This window comes from Mizuhopecten yessoensis, unplaced genomic scaffold (assembly GCF_002113885.1).
Source record: "Mizuhopecten yessoensis strain PY_sf001 unplaced genomic scaffold, ASM211388v2 scaffold10977, whole genome shotgun sequence".
Classification (NCBI taxonomy): domain Eukaryota; kingdom Metazoa; phylum Mollusca; class Bivalvia; order Pectinida; family Pectinidae; genus Mizuhopecten; species Mizuhopecten yessoensis.
In genome coordinates this window covers 138,167-165,671 of record NW_018408816.1, presented here as the reverse complement: position 1 = coordinate 165,671, position 27,505 = coordinate 138,167, and the positions used below count along the sequence as shown (strand labels likewise).

The 27,505-nt window shown below is 35.8% G+C and overlaps 1 protein-coding gene across 1 annotated transcript in view; it reads right to left on the bottom strand.

Annotated features, from left to right (window-relative positions):
- LOC110464255 (monocarboxylate transporter 5-like) overlaps positions 1-25,832 on the bottom strand; it is a 29,222-nt gene extending 3,390 nt beyond the window's left edge. Inside the window, exons 1-5 of the mRNA XM_021519365.1 lie at positions 25,696-25,832; positions 20,274-20,352; positions 18,494-18,637; positions 13,543-13,686; positions 6,346-7,386 (exon numbers count right to left, since the gene is read on the bottom strand). Coding sequence (XP_021375040.1) covers positions 6,346-7,386; positions 13,543-13,686; positions 18,494-18,637; positions 20,274-20,328 — 1,384 coding nt within the window. The 5' untranslated portion in view covers positions 20,329-20,352; positions 25,696-25,832. The remainder of the gene's footprint in view (positions 1-6,345; positions 7,387-13,542; positions 13,687-18,493; positions 18,638-20,273; positions 20,353-25,695) is intronic.
- Between the last annotated feature and the right edge of the window lie 1,673 nt (positions 25,833-27,505).

Here is a 27,505-nt window from a genome sequence, read left to right as displayed (position 1 = left end):
CTCATATTGCAATGATCAATTCTATTTCTTTTACATTAAGTACTGTACTAGTAAATATGTGAAATGACAAACTCACTTTGAAGGTTGGCTTTCATACACATCAGTATTAAGTTTAGATCAAAAGTTACCTCAAGGTGCATTTACTGTTAACATGACTCAATCAAACAGATTAGAGGAAAGAAGAGAAAAGATCGAACTGACAAAGAACTAATGAAGATGGTACAATGGTTGGCGCCAATCACCCTCTGGGATCTCTTGTTTTCAATACTACATAAACATATCAAGTGAGACTCCTTATGGAAAATAACGATCGGATTTGGCTGAAATAGATTCATAACCAGAGGGCCTGTATCGCTCACCTGAATATGTTTTAAATAATTGGTATGAAGTAAAGGTATAGCACTCCATGGTAGGTGCTGTAAGCACATATAAAATTTCAGAAAGATCCATCCAATACTTGAGATATAGCAAAAACAAACTTCAAACAGAGCCCCACCCCTACACCCCTAGGGGAGTCATACCCACCAATTATACAAAATTGAGTCCCCTTGGTCCAAGAATGCTCCAGACCAAATATGGATAAAATCCCTTAATCCCGATGGTCGAAGAAGGATTTTAAAGGTTTTACCTCTATTTCTCCTATTGGGCCCTGCCCTTCTGCCCCCTGGGAGACCACACCCACTGCTTATACAAAATTGAGTCCCCTTAGCCCAAGAATGCTCAAGACTAAATTAGGATAAAATCCCTTAGTCCCTATGGTAGAAGAAGGATTTTTAGCTCACCTGCCCTCTATACTAGCGCATGCGCACAGCACACCATTTCTTTGTAAACAAAATAACTGCCTGTGTGAAGTCAGCGGTGAAGAAAATTGTTGTACTGTGTCAGCTATGAAGCGAAAAGTTGCCAAATGGTCAAAAGATAGTGCAAGGAGTACGTTACAGAATCATTATTACAGGTGGGAAGTATTCAAAGGAGAAAATAACTTCCCTAGCAGTTAGTACGGTGCATGTATTCTTCCAGATAGCCGGTTAAGCTGAATTGGAATCAACAGAAATGCTAGCGCTGTTTATGTTATGAATAAATGTCTAAAACTATTAACCTCGCTAGTATCTTTGTCCGAGTTTGAACACAGATGAACTTAGTGTAATATGTTAATGGGCATGTATCGGAGAGAGTTTACTTTTGTTTCTATAATTATACAGTGGTTTATGTGAAAGGAAGGGATAAGTGACTGGTTAGTTTGATTTTGCCATGAGGCCCTCCAAGGGATAACTGTTGGTGCTTAATTGGGGTCAAATGAGATACGTGTGCTATTAGATTTACAGTACGCCTCAGGTGATTTGGTACTCAGTCGCCCGCCGAGCGACAAATTTTAATCCCTGTCGCTCATAGCCGCGGGATGATCGCAGAAGAAACGCCGGCTATATCAAGGTAGATCCGTCGGCTTTACATTGATAAGCCCTCCGCGACTATCCTGCATTAACGGGTGATGGGGATTAAGTCTAGACAGAGAAAATACAGTATATTATTACTGCCATGTATGTGTCTGCTGAGGCCACTGTTCCTGTCTACAGTACCACAGATGCACAGTTACAATCGGCACACCGAACAGAAAGCGCTACTTGAATTTCACGAACGGAAAAGAAATAACGCCAGCACATACTAGGGTGGAAAACCCGTCTTGTAGTGGATATTTAAAAAGAAACGAGTTCCACAAGATCTATTTAAAATTACCCATTTATGCTAATATAAAGTAGCATTGCCTTGTAACGTGATAAAAATTTCGTCTTTGTCCAATTGACGTAAATTGGGGCAACATTTACGATGTGCAAGTGTTGGTTATTTTGACTAGATTACACGATTTCCCCTTTAAACAATCTAGATTATAATTGAAAAGGAGCGGTACGTTAATTAACACATCATCATTATAAGTGTCTCTGTTTAGTATACATTGTATAAAATGTTATCACAGTTTACTGATCAACATAAGTTTATTGAAAAATCTGCCGAGGCGGACAAGCCGACTGTCCCTGCACTGTGAAATCACCCAAAATTATTGGTTGGTCTGAAATGTCAATCACACCTCAGCACAGTAGCCCTCCTGTCACAATGGGCAGAGCTTACACAATACACCGCATCATGCGACTGATTAGATGGTGTGTATCGTCGAGGTGCCGCCCACTAAATTCCCCAAATTTTCGGGGGGGTTTTGTGTTCATAAAAATGAAAAATAAAAAAGACAGTTGTATTAAATGATGAACAGAATGAAAATATTGGTCCTTACAAGTCTACACTTTAAATAAATGTTAAATATGGTTTCTCCTACCTGTAACATAGAATTTGCTAATTTCAAGTTACCTAATCTTATTTTATTCCGTGTGTATCAATCGGAGACAACAAGCATTCGTATTATTTCATGTGTAACTATTGCAATACAAAATTATATATATAAAACAAAATCAGAATTAAATATGAATATAATTTAGAAGTTTTAAACCAACTACGTTTTGAAAGTTAACTGTATTGCATTTCTTTAATTATGATCCCTTTGACACTGTTAGGTTTCAATTTAAATTCGTCTAATATACTGTATTCCTTCACGGATGGTCATGTACATGCACAGTATCATCGAAAGACCAGCTCATATTCCTACAAGAATATTTCAGTTTTTGTCATATTTTTGTACTTTTAACAAATATATGTTGTTTCTATGTATAATACTTTACGAAGAAAAAAATCAATCGCATTAAGTCCATGCCGGTCCTTAGATTTGATCCACAGAATCTGTCGATGTTTTTATAAAAATTCAAACTAACGTTGTGATCCATTTTCATACGTTGGTATAGTGTCAAAATGATCCTGATATGTGTTAAAACTATGTATTATCAATACTTAATAAAATTCCAACGAATGTCATTTCACACAAAAACGTTTATAATAATATAAAATGCCGCCGCCGTATCTGTTGATCTCACGTTTCTTTCAATGCCAGCGTTCCAAACCAAATGCTATAAACTTCATTTCTTCCGTTTAAGAATAATAAATATGCATATACAATTACAAATACAAATGGAATATAATTAGGAAACTACTTTCGAAAACTTCACACGTGCTCAACAAAAGTGATAACCAGCATCCGATTTCCATATGTGTATAAATGTACATTTATTTCATTTCAACTATTACAATAGATATGTATTATAATAAATAAGATAATTTCTAACGTATTTTTTAGGAAACAAAAAAGGTACGGGTAAACAAGATCGAACTTATATCACAAAATTGAAATTCGTCGCTTCACTAAGATTTCCCGAATCTAAGTTGCTAACTATCAACAATAAGAGAATGGAGTAAAAACAAAAATGAATTTAAGGCAGAGAGTCTAAGCACACTGTGTTATTTCTCAAACGAAGAAGAGTTCCAAGTTTTTCTACATTCTATTTTTACTTTCTGTTAATCAGATGTATGTGAAATTTTCCATTCCTCTAAAAATAACGAGAATTCAACATTATGTGTACCATTTCCAGAGAAGTGAGTGACTAGAAAGTAGTGAAAAACAATCTTTGGAATATTTCATGAACCCTTTTTCAAAATTATGTTACGGACAATTAGATCTTTATATAGACATCGTACAACTGTATTGCCGTCCAGGTAAGGTACTTTCCATTGTATCAAAATAGTTTGATTGGCAGGCGTTAAACACAGGTGAGAGAAACTATGGTTTAAATTTAATTGTTTACTTGCTTTTATGATAAGTGTAGCGCAAGTAGTGGGGGGTGCGAGGCCCAGTTGGGGGTTGGCCTCCCAAAGGAAAGTTTTTGAATTCAAGGTCTCTGGATCAAATTCCTGTGTTTTGTGGAAATTTGGCGATTAGATTTAAGCAGACGTAATTTATGTCTCAGATTTTAGTTTTGGAAAAAAAGTTAGAAAACGTATTTAGTGTGATTTTTTAAAATTTTACTTTACTTACGCAATAAAGGTTTGAAATACACGTATATTAAATATGTTTTTACTCATCAAAATTATGTGTACTCATTTGCATATAGCTAGAAAGCTACGCGCCTGCATGATGAAAATAACAATAATAAACTACAACATGAGATTGCAGCAAGATTTGTTCTTCAACTTCTTGCGTAATTGTCAGTAGCAAGGTCACAGTTCACCTCATCAAATGATCTGGTAGGCTTGTCGAATATTTGAGACGTTAGACTAACGTCGTTTTTTACTAGCCAAAACAATAACCGGCGCTTGGACTCTTCTAACTGTTAGAATTAAAAATTGTTCCAGATTGTTGTATAATTTTCAAATACAGTTTCCTGTTTATACATTAAAGATGAATTTTATATCTTGTGTACAAGTTTGTAGCTAAAAATGCAGCTTTAGACCAAGTTACTCCAGAGGGGATAATACAACTCAGATATGAAGTTATGAACATTTATTATAGGGATCAGATAAGAACTTAAAACATGAAATGTATCCTCTATGAAGTAAGGTATATAAGAACCAACATGATTCTTAAAACGAATATTAAAAACATAGATCAAGAATACCAACTAACTATTGTACATTCAACAGGTGTAACAAAATAATCATGACATAATAACACAAATGTTACAAAATAATTTTGGCCCTTGGGAATTATTTCTCAGCTGCTTCTGTATTGACTTGTAGAGTAGAGTAGGTCTGTCCATGTTAGTAAAAAGACTTATAAAATTATGAAACAGACCTTCCACGATCAACCGACTAGAACAGGGATGTTCTACGAAATAAGGGGATGGCACCACCGCCTAGAACAGGGATGTTCTAGTGTAGGAGAACAGGGATGTTCTAAAGGTTGAGTGGTGCCATCTGTAACCAGTGTGGTTACCAAAGAGGTTGATCAACTTGAGATACTCGGTTAGCAGGCAGCTAGCTACCTGCTGTGGGTCAAGGGTCGCCGCCGCTGGTACCTGTAGTGTTGCAAACGCTTTTTACCCTCTGTTAGAATATGGACTAGCCAAAATCAGTCACATTTGGACGAAATATTAAATTCTAGGGTTAAAAGGATATCTCATTCTGTGTCGTGTTTATTGTGTAACATCTGTCAAGTTCGAAGGCCAACCGGACACGCGGCTTCACTACGCTAATTGGAGACGAGACATTTTGAGAACCTACTTAGTTATAGTAAATAGGATCGCATAACATTTTTTTTAAATCGTAATTTTTCAACAGTTCATGTTTTCATATGATGTTGTCATGACTTAGAATGTATGATCATGAAACAACCTTTTCTCTATAAAGAATTATTATTCAACTTCAGATAGAATCGGAATACGCATTGAAAACACGTTTTATGCACTGAAATTGAATGTAGTACCTCTGAGTCTGGAGAAGAAGATTTTTGAAATATTGGTTAATTTTCCCTTTGGTTCCCCGCCCTGGCCCCAGGGGTTGAGGTAGGAATCCCAATTTTACAATTTTGTAGCCTCATCTAAAAAGGATGATTCTGACCAAATTTGCAAAAATATCCATCTACCGGTTCTTGAGAAGAAGTTGAAAATGTAAAAAGTGTACGCACGACAGACGACGACGGACGGAAAGCGATTAGAATAGGTCACTTGAGCAAAGCTCTACTGTATATTATCTATCATGGAAACCTGCTTATTAATGTTCCTTTTTTGTTGTTATTTGATTGATTTGTAAGATAAAAATTCCCAGGTGAACATGAGGAATCTGGTTCTTACTACAATGGGTAAAACTGATTACATTGGCAAAGAGCCTACTTATCAGATGTACACTTTACAACCTTTTCGTTAAATAGAAAATTTGATTATTGTTAATAAAAGCTACGGGAATATTTAGTGGTTTTTTGTTATTGTGTCTACACAAGTTGATTTCACCGCACGACTTGCGAGGTACAGGTAATTAAAAGACCGGGCGAGATAAACTCACTAGGTGGGTATCGGTCAAATCCGTCATGCTCTAGAGTCAACATGCAATATGTACAGAGCGATGTAGGGTCTTTCCTGTGTTACAAATATAACGCTTGATTGACACGCTATTGTTATAAGTGTTTACCTCTGTGCCTGTGACGATAATTACACCCTTTATCATGACTTATGTCTAAATGTAAATACAGCATGGATTTGTAATTAAATCAATAAAGTATTTCGTACTTTATTTTAGTTTATATTTTGTGCTTAAAATTTTGTTGGGATTATATTTTGTGGTTATTTATAAAACCATGAAATAAACGAAATTAAATCCCCAACGAAATATGATGCTTTTACAGTATTCCAGGGTTGGAGAGAGGGAAAGTGAGCGTAACCCCTGGATATCAAGTATGACCAAAGTTATTCTTCTTACCTTCAAACGGCTGTCCAACAGCAGCACCGAATCCCTGAATAAGTAGGATCAGGCCAAGAGCTCGAGGCATGACCTCCAGGCCTACAAGGTCAATCAGTACGACAGCGTTGATGGCAACATAGGCCCCGCCCGAGAACCCGTACACAGCCACATGGAGGGCCATCCACCAGTATGTGTCCGCGATTCCGTACAGGATGATGTTTGTTCCACAGATAATGCACATGACTGACATGATCTTGTACCTCTTACAAACATTCAGGTCACCTAGAACACCGATGAATATACGACCCAGCAAGTCGCCAATGCCGGATATGGATACAAGCCAAGTCTTGCTGTGTTTATCTATCTCCTTAGAGGCTGCATCAAGGGGCAAGAAGATGATGAAGTTGAAGTAGCCAAAGAATAAAAAGAAACTGACCAGGGTGTAGATTACGACTATGGGTTTCTTAAACTCGGACCAGTAGATCAGCTTCGGACAAGTCAGGCCACAGCTGAATGTGCTATTTGAGGACCTTTGTTTTACTTTGTCTAGCTGTTTACTTTCTGCAATGACAATTTGACCGAGACTTTCCATTGAACCCATCACCAAACTGCCAGTACTTGAGAGATGTCCATATCTCATCTCAGACTTTAACAAAGCTATCTCTGACACTTCGACCTTGTGGCAGTTCCCTGGGGCTAGAGTCTCTGTCTCGCTGTGATGGTTTCCTGTAGTATCTACATAGCTAACTTCCAACTCTGTTATATTGTTCTGATTGAGAGAATCTTTTGCCTCAACATCTGCACTATTCCTGTTGGCGTAGAGTGATATAGGGCGATACAGGGCTCCACAGATACATAAATTCAGGTAGAAACCCCCAAGAAACAGAAAAGTTCCTCGGATCGTGTAGGTATCAAGGAGGTGCTGAAGAATTGGAGGAATTCCAAACTGGCCCACACTTGCACCAATCAGAGCCAAGGCGTTGGCTATAGACCGTCGTTTTTCAAAGTAGTAGCCCAACATAACCAAACCGTTTCCAAACAAACAGGCATTGGAGAGACCTGAAAAATGAAAAACAATTTTGTCAAACAAATAAAAGAAATGTGAATGAATGTGCCATTAAACCGTTAGTGTGCTAGTTGTATAAAATATTATGTTTAAATATTGTTCTGCACATTTATTGAGCCTGGTACTTTTTGCTCGTGACAGTACACAGCAGTTAGAAGAGGATTGAAAAATTATTGACTATATTTTTGGTCAGTGAGATATCAAGTTCTATCAACTTGAAAATATCAAGTTCTATCATCTTGAAAATATCAAGTTCTATCATCTCGAAAATATCATGTTCTATCATCTCGGGAGGGGCAGGAGTCCAAATTTTACATTATATTACCCTCATCCACCAAAGATGATTCTGACCAAGTTTGAGTAATTTTCCACTGAAAAAGGATAAAATATACCCAAAATTGTTATTTCCCTATTATATCAACTATAGTAAACTTTACTCCCTCCCTAAGAAGGAAAGGATGGCTTGGGGGTCCTGAAATTGTCAATTTAAATAAAGCTCCTGATGATCTTTCTATCCATGCACTGAAATTGACTGTAGTACCTCTGAGTCTGGAGAAGATTTTTGAAATATTGGTTAATTTTCCCTTTGGGGCCCCACCCTAGCCCCCAGGATTGGGGTAGAATCCCAATTTTACAATTTGAAAACCAACTTCCTCCAAGAATGATTCTCACTAAGTAAGAATAATTTCATACAGAAAATTGTCAAAATATACCCAAAAGTGTTATTTTCCCTATATAAACTATAGTAAACTTTACCCTTCCCCAAGCGAGGAGAGATGGCCCGGGGTCCGGAAATTTACAATTTAAATAAAGCCCCTGATGATCTTTCCATTCATGCAGGGAAAATGACAGTAGTACCTCGGAGTCTGGAGAAGAAGATTTTGGAAATATTGATTAATTTTGCCTTTGGGTCCCCGCCCTGGCCCCAGGGCTTTGGGTAGGAATCCCAATTTTACAACTTTGTAGCCTCATCTACTAAGGATGATTCTGACCACGTTTGAAAAAATTTCATTCACTGGTTCTTGAGAAGTTAAAAATGTAAAAAGTTTACGCACGACGGACGGAAAGCGATCAGAATAGGTCACTTAAGCAAAAGCTCAGGTGACCTAATAATCAAATGGCTTTCTCATTGAATACAGTATATACCGTAAAAACCCATGTAATTTGCGCACCTGTGTAATTTAAGCAGGTACTTTTTGAGGCTGAAAATCGGGAAAAAAGCTTCTACTCGAATATTTTGCGCACCCAAAAAATCTGGGGGAAAAAACGATGTTCATGCTCCGAAAATCGATCCCTGAATAAAAAAAATTTAAATATATTTCTATGAATTTTTTTTTCATTGATGTAAAATAGTATTTAAAACCAAGAAGAAACTACGTAAAATGTGTATTTTATTGCTTGTTTTCTTTAAATTATCTGATCACACACATGACACCCACGTGTGCGCATATCAGCATACATCAAATCATTTTAGCAATATTTTACATAAAACATTTACTTGCTTACAAAAACATATCAATTAATAAGTTATTCAATGTTTAGTAACCGCTGGTGCATATCTCCTGGTGAAAGACATAATAAGATACCTTTTATTGATCATAATTACGATCAGTGAGAAGGGCTCATCATGGCGGCTTGGGTTACGTCATTTCAAACCAGGTCATGTCACAGTTCAGTTTGGCCACGGAATTAGATTATCTAAGTTAGTGGTTTGGCGATATTTTTTACAAATTACAATGCAGTAATTAGCTAACACTATCTCAGTGATTACCTGTTAACAATAGCTCTACTAATTGAAATGATTTGCAGTCGCGATCGACGGACCGTGTTGTTGTTTTTTCACTCACCAACACGTGGCGTGAATTACGAAGCCCTACTGCATTGTCATAACAGACTGATTTGACTGATAAGGGATTATAAAAACATATGTTTATACTAGAAGCGTGGACAATCAATACATCCTCTTCAAATCTACTCCAAGGAAAAAAATAGTTAACGAAGACTATTTTTACGATCCTTCATTTAATAATTATTGAAATAATTCACGAGGTTATTATCAATCACGTGTTTACGTAATGTTAGACGCGAGATCAACATGAAAGTGAGCAGGAAAAAAAACATGCTATACGTTTACGCATAGGCGATTTGAAAAAACCTTACATGACTTACATGGAACGGAGCTTAAATTGAACAACTACATTTTCGTAATAGTATGGGGAAACGCACCGAGATGTCGAAACGTAATGTCGTAAGTTGATCGGCGATTCTCTGGCATAGGAATTTGGCTTCCCTTTTTTTGTTAACGGTTACCTATTTAATAATATTTTTCACATAAACTCACATAACAACATATTATATATCTTTTATTAATGTTTGACATAAATAAATTTGTTGACCGTCATTTGTCTTAATTAGAGTTCCGTGTACCAAGGGAAATAATCCAAGATGGCGATCTCCCAGAATCGTCGATCTTTTTCCTGAAAAAAACTTGAAATTTTCTATACCTGTGTATTTTACGCACCCCCCACTTTTGGTATCAAATTTCTGGAAAAAAAATGCGCAAATTACATGGGTTTTTACGGTACATGTATTTTACTTGCATGTAGAAAATACTGATAGTGCTCTGCCATACTTGTGAAATATATATAATATTCAACAGGAAACCGCTAAATACCCTCCATATCTGTAATCAACAGGAAACCACTAAATACCCTCTTTATCTGTAATCACCAGGAAACCATGAAATACCCTCTTTATCTGTAATCACCAGGAAACCACTAAATACCCTCTTTATCTGTAATCACCAGGAAACCATGAAATACCCTCTTTATCTGTAGTCAACAGGAAACCAAGAAATACCTTCTATATCTGTAATCAACAGTAAACCATGAAATACCCTCTATATCTGTAATCAACAGGAAACCACTAAATCCCCTCTTTATCTGTAATCACCAGGAAACCACTAAATACCCCCTTTATCTGTAATCACCAGGAAACCACTAAATACCCCCTTTATCTGTAATCACCAGGAAACTATGAAATACCCTCTTTATCTGTATTCACCAGGAAACCACTAAATACCATCTTTATCTGTAATCACCAGGAACCCATGAAATACCCTCTTTATCTGTATTCACCAGGAAACCACTAAATACCCCCTTTATCTGTAATCACCAGGAAACTATGAAATACCCTCTTTATCTGTATTCACCAGGAAACCACTAAATACCATCTTTATCTGTAATCACCAGGAAACCACTAAATACCCCCTTTATCTGTAATCACCAGGAAACCACTAAATACCCTCTTTATCTGTAATCAACAGGAAACCACTAAATACCCTCTTTATCTGTAATCAACAGGAAACCATGAAATACCCTCTTTATCTGTATTCACCAGGAAACCACTAAATACCATCTTTATCTGTAATCACCAGGAACCCATGAAATACCCTCTTTATCTGTAATCACCAGGAAACCACTAAATACCCCCTTTATCTGTAATCACCAGGAAACCATGAAATACGCTCTTTATCTGTAGTCAACAGGAAACCAAGAAATACACTCTATATCTGTAATCAACAGGAAACCAAGAAATACCCTCTTTATCTGTAATCTCCAGGAAACCATGAAATACCCTCTTTATCTGTATTCACCAGGAAACCACTAAATACCCCCTTTATCTGTAATCACCAGGAAACTATGAAATACCCTCTTTATCTGTAATCAACAGGAAACCACTAAATACCCTCTTTATCTGTAATCAACAGGAAACCATGACATACCCTCTATATCTGTAATCAACAGGAAACCATGAAATCCCCTCTATATCTGTAATCAACAGCAAACCATGAAATACCCTCTATATCTGTACTCAACAGTAAACCATGAAATACCGTCTATATCTGTAATCAACAGGAAACCACTAAATACCCTCTTTATCTGTAATCAACAGGAAACCATGACATACCCTCTATATCTGTAATCAACAGCAAACCATGAAATACCCTCTATATCTGTACTCAACAGTAAACCATGAAATACCCTCTATATCTGTACTCAACAGTAAACCATGAAATACCGTCTATATCTGTAATCAACAGGAAACCACTAAATACCCTCTTTATCTGTAATCAACAGGAAACCAAGAAATACCCTCTATATCTGTAATTCATGAAAATAAACACAATGTTGAAGTTTCCTTCATTGATTACACAGTTTTAAGAAATGTTTTAATGTGTGTGTGTTTTGTTCTGTGTGACTATTGAATGGACAGCCCGTAAACATTATCTGTTTAGCATTGATCAACCTATACCAATATCAGGCTCGGTAGGTATAAACAAATTCCCACAAAAACAAGAGCTGTTGTAGAACAGCATAGCTCGCCTATGTATGTTATTATAATACTGCAACTATCAATAGAAACACATGTACAGTAAAACGTTGATATAGTGCCTGTCATTTTATTTGCCACCTCACTTACCACCAGGATATTTCGAGGACTGTTAAATGTGTAGAAACATCTATATGAAGTGATTGTTAAGAAATTAACTAAGTCCAATTAAGCTGTTTTTGGACGCTAAAATATGAAAATATGGTTCAACACATTGCTTACACTCAATACAAATACTTCAACATTATAATAGACAACAGCCTATTGATGGTGGTGGTCCAACACAACCCAACAAAACTTGCCCAAAAACTTTAACCTCAAATTTAACTAAGTCCAACTTAGCTGTTTTGGGCCATAAAATATGAAAATATTGCCCAGAACATGGCTAGCACTCCATATAAATGCTTCAACATTATAATAGACAACAGCCTATTGATGGTGGTTGTCCAACACCTCAAAAACAAACTTGCCCAAAAACTTATCCCTCAAATTTAACTAAGTCCAATTAAGGTATTTTGGGCCATAAAATATGAAAATATTGCCCAAAACATTGCTAACACTGCATATAAATGCTTCAACCTTATAATAGACAAAAGCGTATTGACGTTGGTTGTCCGACACTTCACAAAAAAACTTGCCCAAAAACTTTAACTTCAAATTTAACTAAGTCCCATTAAGTTGTTTTTGGGCCATAAAATATGAAAATATGGTCCAGCACATTGTTTACACTCGATATAAATGACTTAAACTCATAATAGACAACTGTGTATTGAGTGTGATGATCCAACACTGTCTGGAAAAAACTTGCACCAAAACTTTAACCTTGGAAGGTGGGACGCCAAGGTGACTACATTAGCCCCCCCTATTCTTCGAATAGGTGAGCTAAAAAGACAAATATTTATGACAATGAACAACCACAAGCTATCAAAGAATATGTTATTAATCACAAAGTATTAAATCAAAGGACTATGTATGGTTTGGGCCTGTTTTGGCCCCCAAATGCATCAAAATTCAAAAACCTTGAAATGAACTTTGAAATGACTGTTTCTTTAATTTCGAATACTTCCTAAATACTTTTATAAAAATATTTATTTATATTTCTAATTATTGTTGCCATGGTAACAAGTTCAAATTTGCATAAATTAGAAAAAAATGAATATTCAGTGAATATTGGGATATTTTGCAATTTTTTTCTCCTAGAAACTATAGAGCGCATGCTTGAACAAACTTGATATCAAACGATAATGTGTAGGCACCTGTAATACATCTTTAGGAGAAATATAAAGTTTGTTCAAGAGTCGCTATGGTAGCTCAGAGAAAAACTAGGTGAAACCTGTCAAAATTGACTGAATAATCAAATTTCAATCATTTATGCAAATATGACCTGGTTACCATGGCAGCCAAAATTGAAAACACAAATAAATATTTACATAATAGTACTGGGGAAGTATTCAAAATTAAAGAAACATTTGTTTCAAAATTCTATTGCAGATTTTGAATTTTGATGGATTTGGGGGCCAAAAAAGGCCCAAACCATACCGAGTCCTTTCAGCTTAAATTTTAGTTGAAATACCTACTTTCTCAGAAACTTGTTTTGTTTTGTGGGCACATCAAGTCCCAGTTTGTCTATGCAAAACTGGTCTAATACAAGGTAAAGTATAAAGGAGGGGAAGCCTTGAAGACATTGAGAATACTTGCTGTAACGTGTGTATATTGCTGGACATAATGATTACAACAGGCACAGTTATTATACATACCCGCAAAGATGCCAAACATGCAGATGACATATTCTATGCTGACGACGAAGTAACACAAGGACACACCAAAACATCCCATGATTCCGCCAAAAATGACGACCACACGCTGAGAAAAAACTTGTCCAAAGGCTAGACCTAATGGAGCTGTACAAATTAAAACACAGTTGTAAGAATTATATTAAAACGACAGTATAAAAAAAAACAATAAAAAATTCTGTATTCTGGAAAAAATATCTATTTTTTTATTTAACATTTGTTGAGGAAGACAAACTGCGTTAATTAAGAGACCTCATTTAAACCTCTCCACGGTGTTTAACTTTATGTAATCTGACTCCCTATGGCCTATAACTTATGTAAACTTCTTCCCCATGACATTTAACTTTATGTAAACTGACTCCCCATGGCATTTAACTTTATGTAAACTGATTACCCATGGTGTTTAACTTTATGTAAACTGATTACCCATGGCGTTTAACTTTATGTAAACTGATTACCCATGGCATTTACTTTATGTAAACCGATTACCCATGGCGATTAACTTTATGTAAACTGATTACCCATGGCGTTAAACTTTATGTAAACTGATTACCCATAGCGTTTAACTTTATTTTAACTGATTACCCATGGCATTTAACTTTATGTAGACTGATTACCCATGGCGTTAAACTTTATGTAAATTGATTACCCATGGCATTTTACTTTATGTAAACTGACTCCCCATGGTGTTTAACTTTATGTAAACCGATTACCCATGGCATTTAACTTTATGTAAACTGATTACCCATGGCGTTAAACTTTATGTAAATTGATTACCCATGGCATTTAACTTTATGTAAACTGACTCCCCATGGTGTTTAACTTTATGTAAACCGATTACCCATGGTGTTTGACTTTATGTAAACTGATTACCCATGGCATTTACTTTATGTAAACCGATTACCCATGGCGATTAACTTTATGTAAACTGATTACCCATGGCGTTTAACTTTATGTAAACTGATTACCCATGGCATTTAACTTTATGTAAACTGATTACCCATGGTGTTTAACTTTATGTAAACTGATTACCCATGGCGTCTAACTTTATGTAAACTGATTACCCATATCATTTAACTTTATGTAAACTGATTACCCATGGCGATTAACTTTATGTAAACTGATTACCCATAGCATTTAACTTTATGTAAACTGATTACCCATGGAGTTTAACTTTATGTAAACTGATTACCCATGGCATTTAACTTTATGTAAACTTATTACCCATGGCGTTAAACTTTATGTAAACTGATTACCCATAGCGTTTAACTTTATTTTAACTGATTACCCATGGCGTTTAACTTTATGTAAACTGATTACCCATGGCGTTTAACTTTATGTAAACTGATTACCCATATCAATTAACTTTATGTAAACTGATTACCCATGGCATTTAACTTTATGTAAACTGATTACCCATGGTGTTCAACTTTATGTAAACTGATTACCCATAGCATTTAACTTTATGTAAACTGATTACCCATGGAGTTTAACTTTATGTAAACTGATTACCCATGGCATTCAACTTTATGTAAACCGACTCCCCATGGTGTTTAATTTTATGTAAACCGATTACCCATGGCATTTAACTTGATGTAAACTGATTACCCATGGCATTTAACTTTATGTAAACTGATTACCCATGGTGTTTAACTTTATGTAAACTGATTACCCATAGCATTTAACTTTATGTAAACTGATTACCCATGGCGTTTAACTTTATGTAAACTGATTACCCATGGCATTTAACTTTATGTAAACTGATTACCCATGGCGTTTAACTTTATGTAAACTGATTACCCATGGCATTTAACTTTATGTAAACTGATTACCCATGGCGTTTAACTTTATGTAAACTGATTACCCATGGCATTTAACTTTATGTAAACTGATTACCCATGGCGTTTAACTTTATGTAAACTGATTACCCATGGCATTTAACTTTATGTAAACTGATTACCCATGGCGTTTAACTTTATGTAAACTGATTACCCATAGCATTTAACTTTATGTAAACTGATTACCCATGGCATTTAACTTTATGTAAACTGATTACCCATGGCATTTAACTTTATGTAAACTGATTACCCATGGCATTTAACTTTATGTAAACTGATTACCCATGGCATTTAACTTTATGTAAACTGATTACCCATGGCATTTAACTTTATGTAAACTGATTACCCATGGCATTTAACTTTATGTAAACTGATTACCCATGGCATTTAACTTTATGTAAACTGATTACCCATGGCATTTAACTTTATGTAAACTGATTACCCATGGCATTTAACTTTATGTAAACTGATTACCCATGGCGTTTAACTTTATGTAAACTGATTACCCATGGCATTTAACTTTATGTAAACTGATTACCCATGGCATTTAACTTTATGTAAACTGATTACCCATGGCATTTAACTTTATGTAAACTGATTACCCATGGCATTTAACTTTATGTAAACTGATTACCCATGGCATTTAACTTTATGTAAACTGATTACCCATGGCATTTAACTTTATGTAAACTGATTACCCATGGCATTTAACTTTATGTAAACTGATTACCCATGGCATTTAACTTTATGTAAACTGATTACCCATGGCGTTTAACTTTATGTAAACTGATTACCCACAGCAATTAACTTTATGTAAACTGATTACCCATGGCATTTAACTTTATGTAAACTGATTACCCATGGCGTTTAACTTTATGTAAACTGATTACCCATAGCATTTAACTTTATGTAAACTGATTACCCATGGCATTTAACTTTATGTAAACTGATTACCCATGGCATTTAACTTTATGTAAACTGATTACCCATGGCATTTAACTTTATGTAAACTGATTACCCATGGCATTTAACTTTATGTAAACTGATTACCCATGGCATTTAACTTTATGTAAACTGATTACCCATGGCATTTAACTTTATGTAAACTGATTACCCATGGCATTTAACTTTATGTAAACTGATTACCCATGGCATTTAACTTTATGTAAACTGATTACCCATGGCGATTAACTTTATGTAAACTGATTACCCATAGCGTTTAACTTTATTTTAACTGATTACCCATGGCATTTAACTTTATGTAAACTGACTCCCATGGCATTTAACTTTATGTAAACTGACTCCCCATGGCGTTTAACTTTATGTAAACTGATTCCCCATGGTGTTTAACTTTATGTAAACTGATTACCCATGGAGTTTAACTTTATGTAAACTGATTACCCATGGCATTTAACTGTATGTAAACTGATTACCCATGGCGATTAACTTTATGTAAACTGATTACCCATAGCGTTTAACTTTATTTTAACTGATTACCCATGGCATTTAACTTTATGTAAACTGACTCCCATGGTGTTTAACTTTATGTAAACTGACTCCCCATGGCGTTTAACTTTATGTAAACTGATTCCCCATGGTGTTTAACTTTATGTAAACTGATTACCCATGGAGTTTAACTTTATGTAAACTGATTACCCATGGCATTTAACTGTATGTAAACTGATTACCCATGGCGATTAACTTTATGTAAACTGATTACCCATAGCGTTTAACTTTATTTTAACTGATTACCCATGGCATTTAACTTTATGTAAACTGACTCCCATGGTGTTTAACTTTATGTAAACTGACTCCCCATGGCGTTTAACTTTATGTAAACTGATTCCCCATGGTGTTTAACTTTATGTAAACTGACTCCCATGGCGTTTAACTTTATGTAAGCTGAACCTGTATTTAGAGGTAAGAAACGTATTTATGGACCATGAATACAGGTTTGAACGATTATATATATACATGTATATACAATACACTGTGACAATTTTGCCAGTAAAATCTTATACTAAAACTATATTCCCTCAGTGTTAATTCGTCCTTCACAAAGAATTACTGAATGGTATGTTGTTTATTTATAAACAACCAGAACAATATGATACAGTTTAATAAATGCTATTTATCAACTGTAGAGGTATGCAATGCTATCATGACCAACATTGTTGCATATGTCTTATAAATCAGCATACACATGTTTATACATATAACAGAAGAAATAAACAATACACAAGTATATACATTTCATGATGATCTACATTTAGGTTTGGCCTTGGGGGCTATATCATACTACACATATATAAGCTATGGAAATCTCACGGATTACTGACGTTACCCTACCAGGAATGAACTTTCACCCCTTGTCCCAGGATTACTGCCAATATATCCCCCCAGGAGCGAAACGGGATGAGATTTCCCATTATCAAGNACTTCTCTACAAGTTAGAGTCAAGCTCTAGTCTGACCTTGTTCTATATCGCCTGCTTGTTGGTCTGGAGTCAAATCACTTCTTTAAGCAAGAGCTCAATCTTCTGAGTCAAGTGATTTCTCACAGATTCCATGTCAAGCTGAATATTACCATTATCATAGCTTCTCTGATTTTTCGAGTCACATTGCTTCTCCAGGGTCTACCGAGTCAAGCTTACTTCTCATAAAGTCAGAGTCAAGCTGATTTAGCATGTTACTGCACAGTGCTTCTCTGTTTTTTCTCAGAGTCAAGTCTATTGTTATTTTGATTTATTGCCCTCAATGTGGAGAACAAAAAATGCAAAAGTTTACCTGCGACAAAAGCATTTTTAGTAATAGTTTATACAGTTATACCCGTTAGTTTAAAAAATGTACTGATACAGAAATTCACTTTGGAGTATGATACACAACTGAACATTTGTTGATCAGTGGTTTTCACAACGAGTCTGTTCAAACATGAATTGGGAAAATATAAAATCACTTATATTGGAATTGGAAAGATATTCCCATCTTTTCTTATTTTTTTAAGGTGAGGGGAGGGGGGGGAACCTTTCTGCAAGGGGAAACAGTGTGTCATATCACCCTTTACCGTGTCCTACTTACAAGCCAATGTGTAGATGCCACCAGCCACCCCCATCACCAGTGCTGCTGTAGCCATGTCAGTGTTGAAGTAAATCACCAGTTCCTCCAGCATTATTCCAAACGATTTGGCAATACCAACCATAAAGAAATTACAGCCAAAAAAGCCTGCAACATAAACATAACTAGGATTTACAAACCTAACGAGGGTTTTAATTACCAGGTAAGTACAAGAAGAAACTGTCTTCAAAATACCAAGTCACGATAAAATGTCTAGTAATGATGTAGCGTACTTTACAATTGTCAATTGTACAGAGCGCTACATTTTATATTGCTATATTTCTAAAACAACCTTGCTTTCAAACTAAATGTATAAAGCAACTGTGTAAATACTAATATTTTCCAATGCTGCAAAGTGATGAACAAATACATTTAGATGATGGCAAAAACATTTAGGTGATGGCAAATACATTTAGAAGGTATCAAATATAGGTCAAATTCAGCCTCCTGGCGATGTTTTAATATATAGTAGAACTAGAGCAACCCTGGCAGTATCATTAATGAAAGTATGTTTAATCCATGCCTATATATAGTGCTTATAGTTACCCAGATAATATGGACGGAAGAATTCTTCATAACGGTAACCAGCTACACATATGTACACACCTCATTTGTTTATCTACTGCCAATAGTAGATGTGTAAGCATGTAACTAATACTTCTGCCCTTCTGTTCACAATGTGGATTGATCTGGCAGGATACAAACTGATGTTTGAATGGAAATTTTTGACCCCTTAACTTCAAAATCTTTCGAATTCAATTCCCCATAAACTGTTAGGAAGTCATCCTGTGAAGTTAGAAGGTCCAGTTAAGAGTCTGGACACAATGCTTTGATGATGGTTATTCTAATGACTGTAAAATTGAACAGGTGTCCACGCTCTTCCATTGCCAGTAGCTACATATAGCCGATGCTTGTCATCCTGTGTAGTTTGAAGATCCTTAGTCCGAATTATTCTGACGTTTTATCGACTTTTTTTTTATATTGGTCTGTCGTCGATTAACGTCAGAACTCCGGCCCTCTATAATATGCGGGAAATATGCGACCCACACCCCGAGTGCACTTCAAACTGATATTTTAGAAACAAATTGTCACTTTCACACACATGTCGCATATGGATCGTAAGATCTATTCTTTATGCACAAGATGATCATACATAACATACCTCAAACAACTAATACAATCACTAAAAACAGATTTTTTCAAACTTACTCTGTATTACTCTAGTTTTTTGGTAGCCCCGCCTTTTAATGCCAGGTGACTAAAATCTCAACGGCCTACGCATAATGTTGGGAAATACCTTCACTAACGCGAGATCTCGTCAAGTCATGTGACATTGATCATGGCCTAATTTCCATTAAAAACATGGGTTGGTATAGAAAACGTTTGAACATACTTTTCGTAATTATCTTTGAAACATGTTATTGATACCACCTAGCGCATAAAGAATAGATCTTTCGATCCATGTGCGACATGTGTGCGAAAGTGACGATTTGTTTCTAAAATATCAGTCTGAAGTGCGCTCCGGGCACGGGTCGCATATTTCCCCCATATTATAGAGGGCCGGAGTTCTGACATTAAACGGCGACAGACCGTTATGAAAAAAATCGATAAAATGTCAGAATAATTCGGACTAGAAGATCCTGAACATGTTGTTGTGGCTAAATGGGTCTTTGTAACCTACCAGTAGCTGTGTGAATGTGACTAATAGGTCACTGTGATGTTTTAATACTGGTTACTGACTTACCAAGGACAACCATCCAGCCCCAGCCCCCATCCAGGGGAGGTGAGTTATCTCCCATGGCTTAACTCTAATACATTTTTACCTTCAAAAGAAGAAATACAAAATTAGTTATTGAAAGTGTTAAGCCCACTATCACCAGAGGGTGTTCAAACTGACTTTTGTCTGAAGTCTGTCCTAAACAATTCTGTTTTATGGCTTTTTTCATTAACTATATATATGTTGGACAGATCTTTCTCAAATCTCTAATGGCAGCTGAAGTGTGTGCCAATGCATGAAATAGTGGCTGGTTGATGCCAATGATAAAAACTGCTTAACTGGTTGAGAGAGTTTGCCAATTTTTGAGTCTGTATACAGATCTAGAACTGTACTTAACCTTGCAAGCCAAAAAAGCATTAGATCAAACGAAAATTAACACATACTTGCATGTCTAACCACAGTTGCAATAACTTACCTTCTGGCGACGAGACCATTTTTATATACACTGCATTGCGTTGGGGCAGAGGAGGCCGGGTATTAATATTAGTACTAGTCTAACTTTAGTCTGATAGTTAATAGGGATTCTTCAACTTTTTTCCATTCTATCCATGAACCTGCAGTGGGCAATAATTAATAACTACATAAAAATATTCATGGTAAATTGTATATCTGCATAGAAAAAATGCAAGTGTAGATATATGGATTTATCTATTCCATTCATAGGCACTTAGCTTTGTGTGTCAATATCCCCTATAATATACAATAACTGGAAGCTAGTGTCCATTTTTCATTCATTTGGGTTTTCATTTTTAATATCCTGCTTGTGGTGACTCTGTGATGGTAATAATAAAATGATGTAGGTGTATGTTTGGTGAAATCCTGTAAATGTTAGCCTGCTGTTAAGGATTACCAACCCCTAAACGATACTCAAGTCAGCCTGAAGTTCAACACCCGCACAAGTCATATTCCAAGACACTATCTAAAAATTGGGATATGTATATATTTAATTTAAATTTATTGAACCTGAACATTACCTTTATTAGAATGGTACATTAAGCCAGGTTAACGTAGTTACTCATAAGGCATTAAGGCTGATGTCTTCACAAACATACTTCACCGGCCTCATAACATGTCACTCTCTTTGGCCATAGACCTATGACCATAAAAACTACATAAACTTTAAGTTTATATAAATTGTTCTTTCTTGACATTTCATGTAACTATTAAACAAGAGATCCCAGAGGGATCTTGGCGCCTACCTTTGTACCGCCTTCATTAGTTCTTTGTCAGTTCGATCTTTTCTGTTCTTTCCTCTAATCTGTTTGATCGAGTCATGTTAACAGTAAATGCACCTTGAGGTAACTTCTGATCTAAACTTAATACCAATGTGTATGCTAGCCAACCATCAAAGTGAGTTTGTCATTTTACATATTTACGAGTACAGTACTTAATGTGAAAGAAATAGAATCGATCATTGCAATATGAGAAAGATCTGTTAACTTCTTCTTTTAATCCATTTTGTTTAAATGATCAGTCTCAAAATATAACATGCAAAATGAGAGATCAAGGGAAACCTACATATAAAATTTGAGAAAGATCCCTCTGGTACTTCCCGAGAAATAGCGATAACAAACTTTCACTATCAAAATCCAAGATAGCTGGCTGTCGGCCATGTTGCTTATCTGATCAGTCTCTAACATCGCCCTGCACAGCTAGGCCCAAGGGGAACCTACATATAAAATTTAAGAAAGATCCCTCTCATTCTTCCGGAGAAATAGTGGTAACAAACCTTCACTATCAAAATCCAAGATGGCTACCTGTATAAAATCCAAGGGGAACCTACATATTGTTTTTAAAAAAAGATCCCTCTGGTACTTCTTGAGAAATAGCGATAACAAACTTTCACTATCAAAATCCAAGATGGCTGCCTGTTGACCATGTTGTTTATCCGCTCAGTCGCAAAAGTTGCCCTGCACAGCTTAGGACCAAGGGGAACCTACATATAAAATTTAAGAAAGATCCCTCTCATTCTTCCGGAGAAATAGCGGTAACAAACCTTCACTATCAAAATCCAAGATGGCTGGCTGTCTGCCATGTTGTTTATCTGATCTGTCTCAAAAATTGCCCTGTACAGCTATAGACTAAGGGGAACATACATATAAAATTTGAGAAAGATCCCTCTGGTAATTCCCGAGAAATAGCGATAACAAACTTTCACTATCAAAATCCAAAATGGCTGGCTGTCGGCCATGTTGCTTATCTGATCAGTCTCTAACATCGCCCTGCACAGCTAGGCCCAAGGGGAACCTACATATAAAATTTAAGAAAGATCTCTCTAATTCTTCCGGAGAAATAGTGGTAACAAACCTTCACTATCAAAATCCAAGATGGCTGCCTGTATAAAAACCAAGGGGAACCTACATATTGTTTTTAAAAAAAGATCCCTCTGGTACTTCTTGAGAAATAGCGATAACAAATTTTCCCTATCAAATTCCAAGATGGCTGCCTGTCGGCCATGTTGTTTATCCGATCAGTCTCAAAAGTTGCCCTGTACAGCTATGGACTAAGGGTAACCTACATATAAAATTTGGGAAAGATCCCTCTGGTACTTCTTGAGAAATAGCGATAACAAACTTTCACTATCAAAATCCAAGATGGCTGCCTGTTGGCCATGTTGTTTATCCGCTCAGTCGCAAAAGTTGCCCTGCACAGCTTAGGACCAAGGGGAACCTACATATAAAATTTGAGAAAGAATTGTTTAAGGACGGACGACGGACTATGGACGCAGGGTGATTTGAATAGCCCACGCCCACCATCAGATGATGTCGGGCTAAAAAGGTAGACATTTTTTCAGTTTCAATGTTTATGACATGTCTAGCACACACATTACATCACAGAATGTTACCAAATAGCACACATCATCTAAAGTTCATTGACCTATCATATGGTTACTTAGCCTTTGTTTTCTTTTTTTAATCTGCTAAAATATAGTACCTGTGGATTTTACTATAATTTTAGTGGTTTTGCAAGGCAATATATATCTTGAATCGAAGTCAGTTTTCAACTCAACAGCTAGTAAATAAGAAATTAAACTCTGCATGTCCTAGGTATATATGTGAATGAATATAAATTATATGCCGATTCCTTAGCACTCAGTTAGGTTGCAAATTAAAAAATATTGACATGTTATAAGTCTTGTAACTATTTTTATGAAGACATCAGCCTTAATGCCTTTGACTATGTTAAACTGCTTGGCTGTGTACCATTTTAATACCGGGTACTCTCAGCCATCGCAAAGCAATCGGCTGAGCAGTGCATGCTGTTATACAAACACAAAATTCTGTTTTCTTGAGGCATCTTTGATTATTCTCAATTCCAGCAGATCAATAAAATATGTTTCTGACATTGCTGTTAACAATTAAGCATTGATAGATCAATTCAAATTTTGAAATATCTATCAATGATCATGATCTCAAGTTATTTAAAGTCCAATATACTGTAAGAGAAGACAGAGTTGAGTTATACAGGTCCTATATTCCTCTGCCGACTGTTTTCATTGACACTGTTATACTTGTCCGTCATGAAATGTCATGATCAGTTTTAACCAGACTTACAAATCAGAATATTTAAATAAAAAATTAATGATCTTCGTTGAAAAAATGGAATGAAAGATGTATTTTAACAGGGACGTATAATGAAGGGGATTAGCAACTCCCTCTCTGCCTTACCAGTTTTATGACACGTCAATCTAGACTTACCTCCCCCTGATTCAGGAGCAGATAGCGAGCGCCACCTATCTCAATTTTGACAAAGCAAGATGGCGTTGATACCGCTTCGTTAGATGCAGAAGTTGGTGTGAAAACAAACCAATCTCGATAAGTGTTCTTACGTCTTTTGTGTATCCCATTGTTATAAGCTGATTGTATTACTTTTAATTGATAAAATCTGTGGTATCATAGTAATTGATGTCTCGTTTTTGGGGTATATTTTTCTATTTTTAAACGCAATGCAACGCGTGGTTCAGAGCAGTGTGGTGGGCGTTGATAGACAAAAATGCGGGGTAAAAAAAAACCCACATGTATGTGAACCACCTCACTCCAAAAATATTTGACCAATCCTTTTTAAACTAGCAGCAATAGAAAGCTGAATAATTTTTAATACGACCCAACCCATTCTAATTGCAAATATTTTAATTTAACTTGTGTTATTTTTGTGTCAAAAAATGTAAACATCAGCAATATCTTTCACTGGAACGTAAATCATTGTGAAAGTAGTTGGTGACTGATCACTGTTTTGATTAATTTTATAAACTATCGTTGTATTTTTTAAAACAATTAATATCAATAGACAGCCGAGTAATTTCTATGCTAAGTAGATTTGATTTGCATTATTTGGAACGATAGCGATGTCACAGATGAAATTACTCGTCTGGTAACGAAGGACATGTGTTCTTAAAAACCGTAAACAACCGGAAATGTTAAACGCAACAAAAAAGTATCGCCTGCATTCGAGGATCAGCTCATTTAAAAAATACTTATTTTTGAAATTTACAGCGATAGAAAATTGGATATTTTTTTGATATGTAGTACTAATTTTTATGGAAAAAAATAACAAATAACTTGCGCTGTTTTTGTGTCAAAAAGTGTCAATATTAGCATTATTTTCACTGGAACGTGCTTTACGAAATGTGATTTGTTGTAATAGCCACCAACACAGCCGAAAGGCTAGACATAGTGGCAATGATATCCCTGTCCCTAGAATAAAAAGAAGACCTACTTATACACAGTCCCAATCAGGGCTAACCGTTATCAAAACACTTCGATCTCGGCGAGATTGTTGACACGACACCGAAAGCAGGTGCATGCTTAATTGTAACGCTAGTGCGCAAGCGCGGGCTAAACGAGAGGGGCTCTCGATGATTTTGCTGTTCGGTGAACAAACACAAAAGCGACGTGCTATAGAATCTTGACTGGGGCAGAGTTGCCAATCCCCTCTATATACTGTCCCTGATTTTAAATATACAAACATTTTATTTATGTTTATAATTCCGAGTACGGGTAATCTCCCCATGGAAATTTCAAAAATTTGGCAAGTATGGGATTGGATGTTTCCTACATTACTGACAGCTATCATTCAAAAAACAGTATTTTTATAAGTTTGCAAGCTGATCAGTTCACACATGACTTACCTCATTATTATCAGGCCTACTATTAGCTAGTGTAAACTGTAATGTTAAATACATTCAAATTACAAAAATTAGTTCCGATTATTTAATGAGGTCTTTGAATATGACGTATCAGGGGTTTGACATTAGGGCTACTACAACATGTGTACGGGGCTTGTTGAACCTTAACTTAAAAGTTGCATGCTGTGCAGTAGCTGCATCCGTTTCGGAGTCTCAGCCGTCATCAGCATCTAAACGGTAAGAACGAAGTCAAAATATACTTACCATTTATTGAGGGGACTGCCAGATGACATAAGGGTCTTTCTGATGAGTCTGTAAATTTATAAGCAAGTGACATAAGGTTCGGCGGGTGCAACCTGTTTAACATAGAACGACATACATGTGCAAATTTTCATGGACGCATTATATCAATAAAAGCGTGCAAAAGATCTAGAATGTACAATCTAAATATAGAACCGAACACTGAATAACTACGGAATTGCCAGACTCGGACGGGCACCTGCTCGATGTATTAAAAATACCAGCACTTATTTTTAACATCGAAAAGATTATTACCTTCATTAAAATATACATAAAAGATACATATACAGAAAATGCAATATTTTCTAGGGGGAGGGGGGGGGGGAGGGGTAAGTTGCTGATGACATATAGATACTTCTCGATTCTGTGTTACCACGGACTTAAAAATCAATCTAATCTAATTCCGTACGCGTGGTGTTACATTGTAATATCAGTAATGACATTTGGTAATGATATTAGAAATCTGATTAATTTTTGTACATACTGCATCCTGTGTAAAATAAATATATCTGTAACAAAACAATAATTATATACAAATGAAGTTATATCCAATCTCCAGCTTCAGTTTTTATTGCTCAACACTTTTTACTGTTTAAGTGCCTGTATGACTGTAGTTTCATTTTCGTAGTGTAAACATGTGCTTGTCCTCTTTGTTTTATGTAACTATTATTTAGTGTCGCATGTTTAATGTAACTATTATTTAGTGTCGCATGTTTTATGTAACTATTATTTAGTGTCGTATGTTTTATGTAACTAGTATTTAGTGTCGCATGTTTTATGTAACTATTATTTAGTGTCGTGTGTTTTATGTAACTATTATTTAGTGTCGTATGTTTTATGTAACTAGTATTTAGCGTCGCATGTTTTATGTAACTATTATTTAGTGTCGCGTGTTTTATGCAACTATCATTTAGTGTCGTGTGTTTTATGTAACTATTATTTAGTGTCGTGTGTTTTATGTAACTATTATTTAGTGTCGTGTGTTTTATGTTACTATTATTTAGTGTCGCGTGTTTTATGTAGGACAGTGTTTTATGATCTCAGCTTTTCTGTTTCTATAGTTCTTATAGTCATGTCCTTATCATGTGTTGTTAGCATTTTTTACGTTCTTTTTACTTTGTTTGTCGAAATACAAGCTCCTATAAAAGCTTATGTTCTTGTTAACCATATCGACACTAAATAAAGTTTTTTGTATCTTAAAATACACAAATCACAATTCTCTCGTGCTTGACGGTTCGGAAAGAAGAATCGACTGTAGCAAATTGTTTCAATAGTAGTCGAAGACTAATAGTATGACGTCGACAACGGTGAGTTTAATCAGAGACGTTGGCAACTTGCTCTTGGCCTTACCATTGGTCACTGGTAACCGGATGTCATATCGCGAGTTACGCTTCACCTGCGCCATATTGGATGTACGGTTCGCTGCATTAAATAATCCTTTCCTGTTCAAAACATAATTATGCCATGAGAAAACATCGAGAATCAACGTAATATTAAACCCGTAGCTAGCTGATATTTCCATGCGGTTTTTGGGAGTGCTACATTGAATGTAAACTAAAATTATTAGGTTTAGAAAACACCAAACATCGAAAGATTGCACATCGTGGCTGTGTTTACATATATCGGTAATGATTCTGGCTTCAGGAGAACACGAACTTCGTTTTTGTTCTCTAGACGGTATACGGTTAAAACGGCCGCACTGCAGTAACGGCCCTAGTAAAAACGGCTCTAGTTAAAACAGCCCCACTTTATATATAGTATAGTATAGTATATA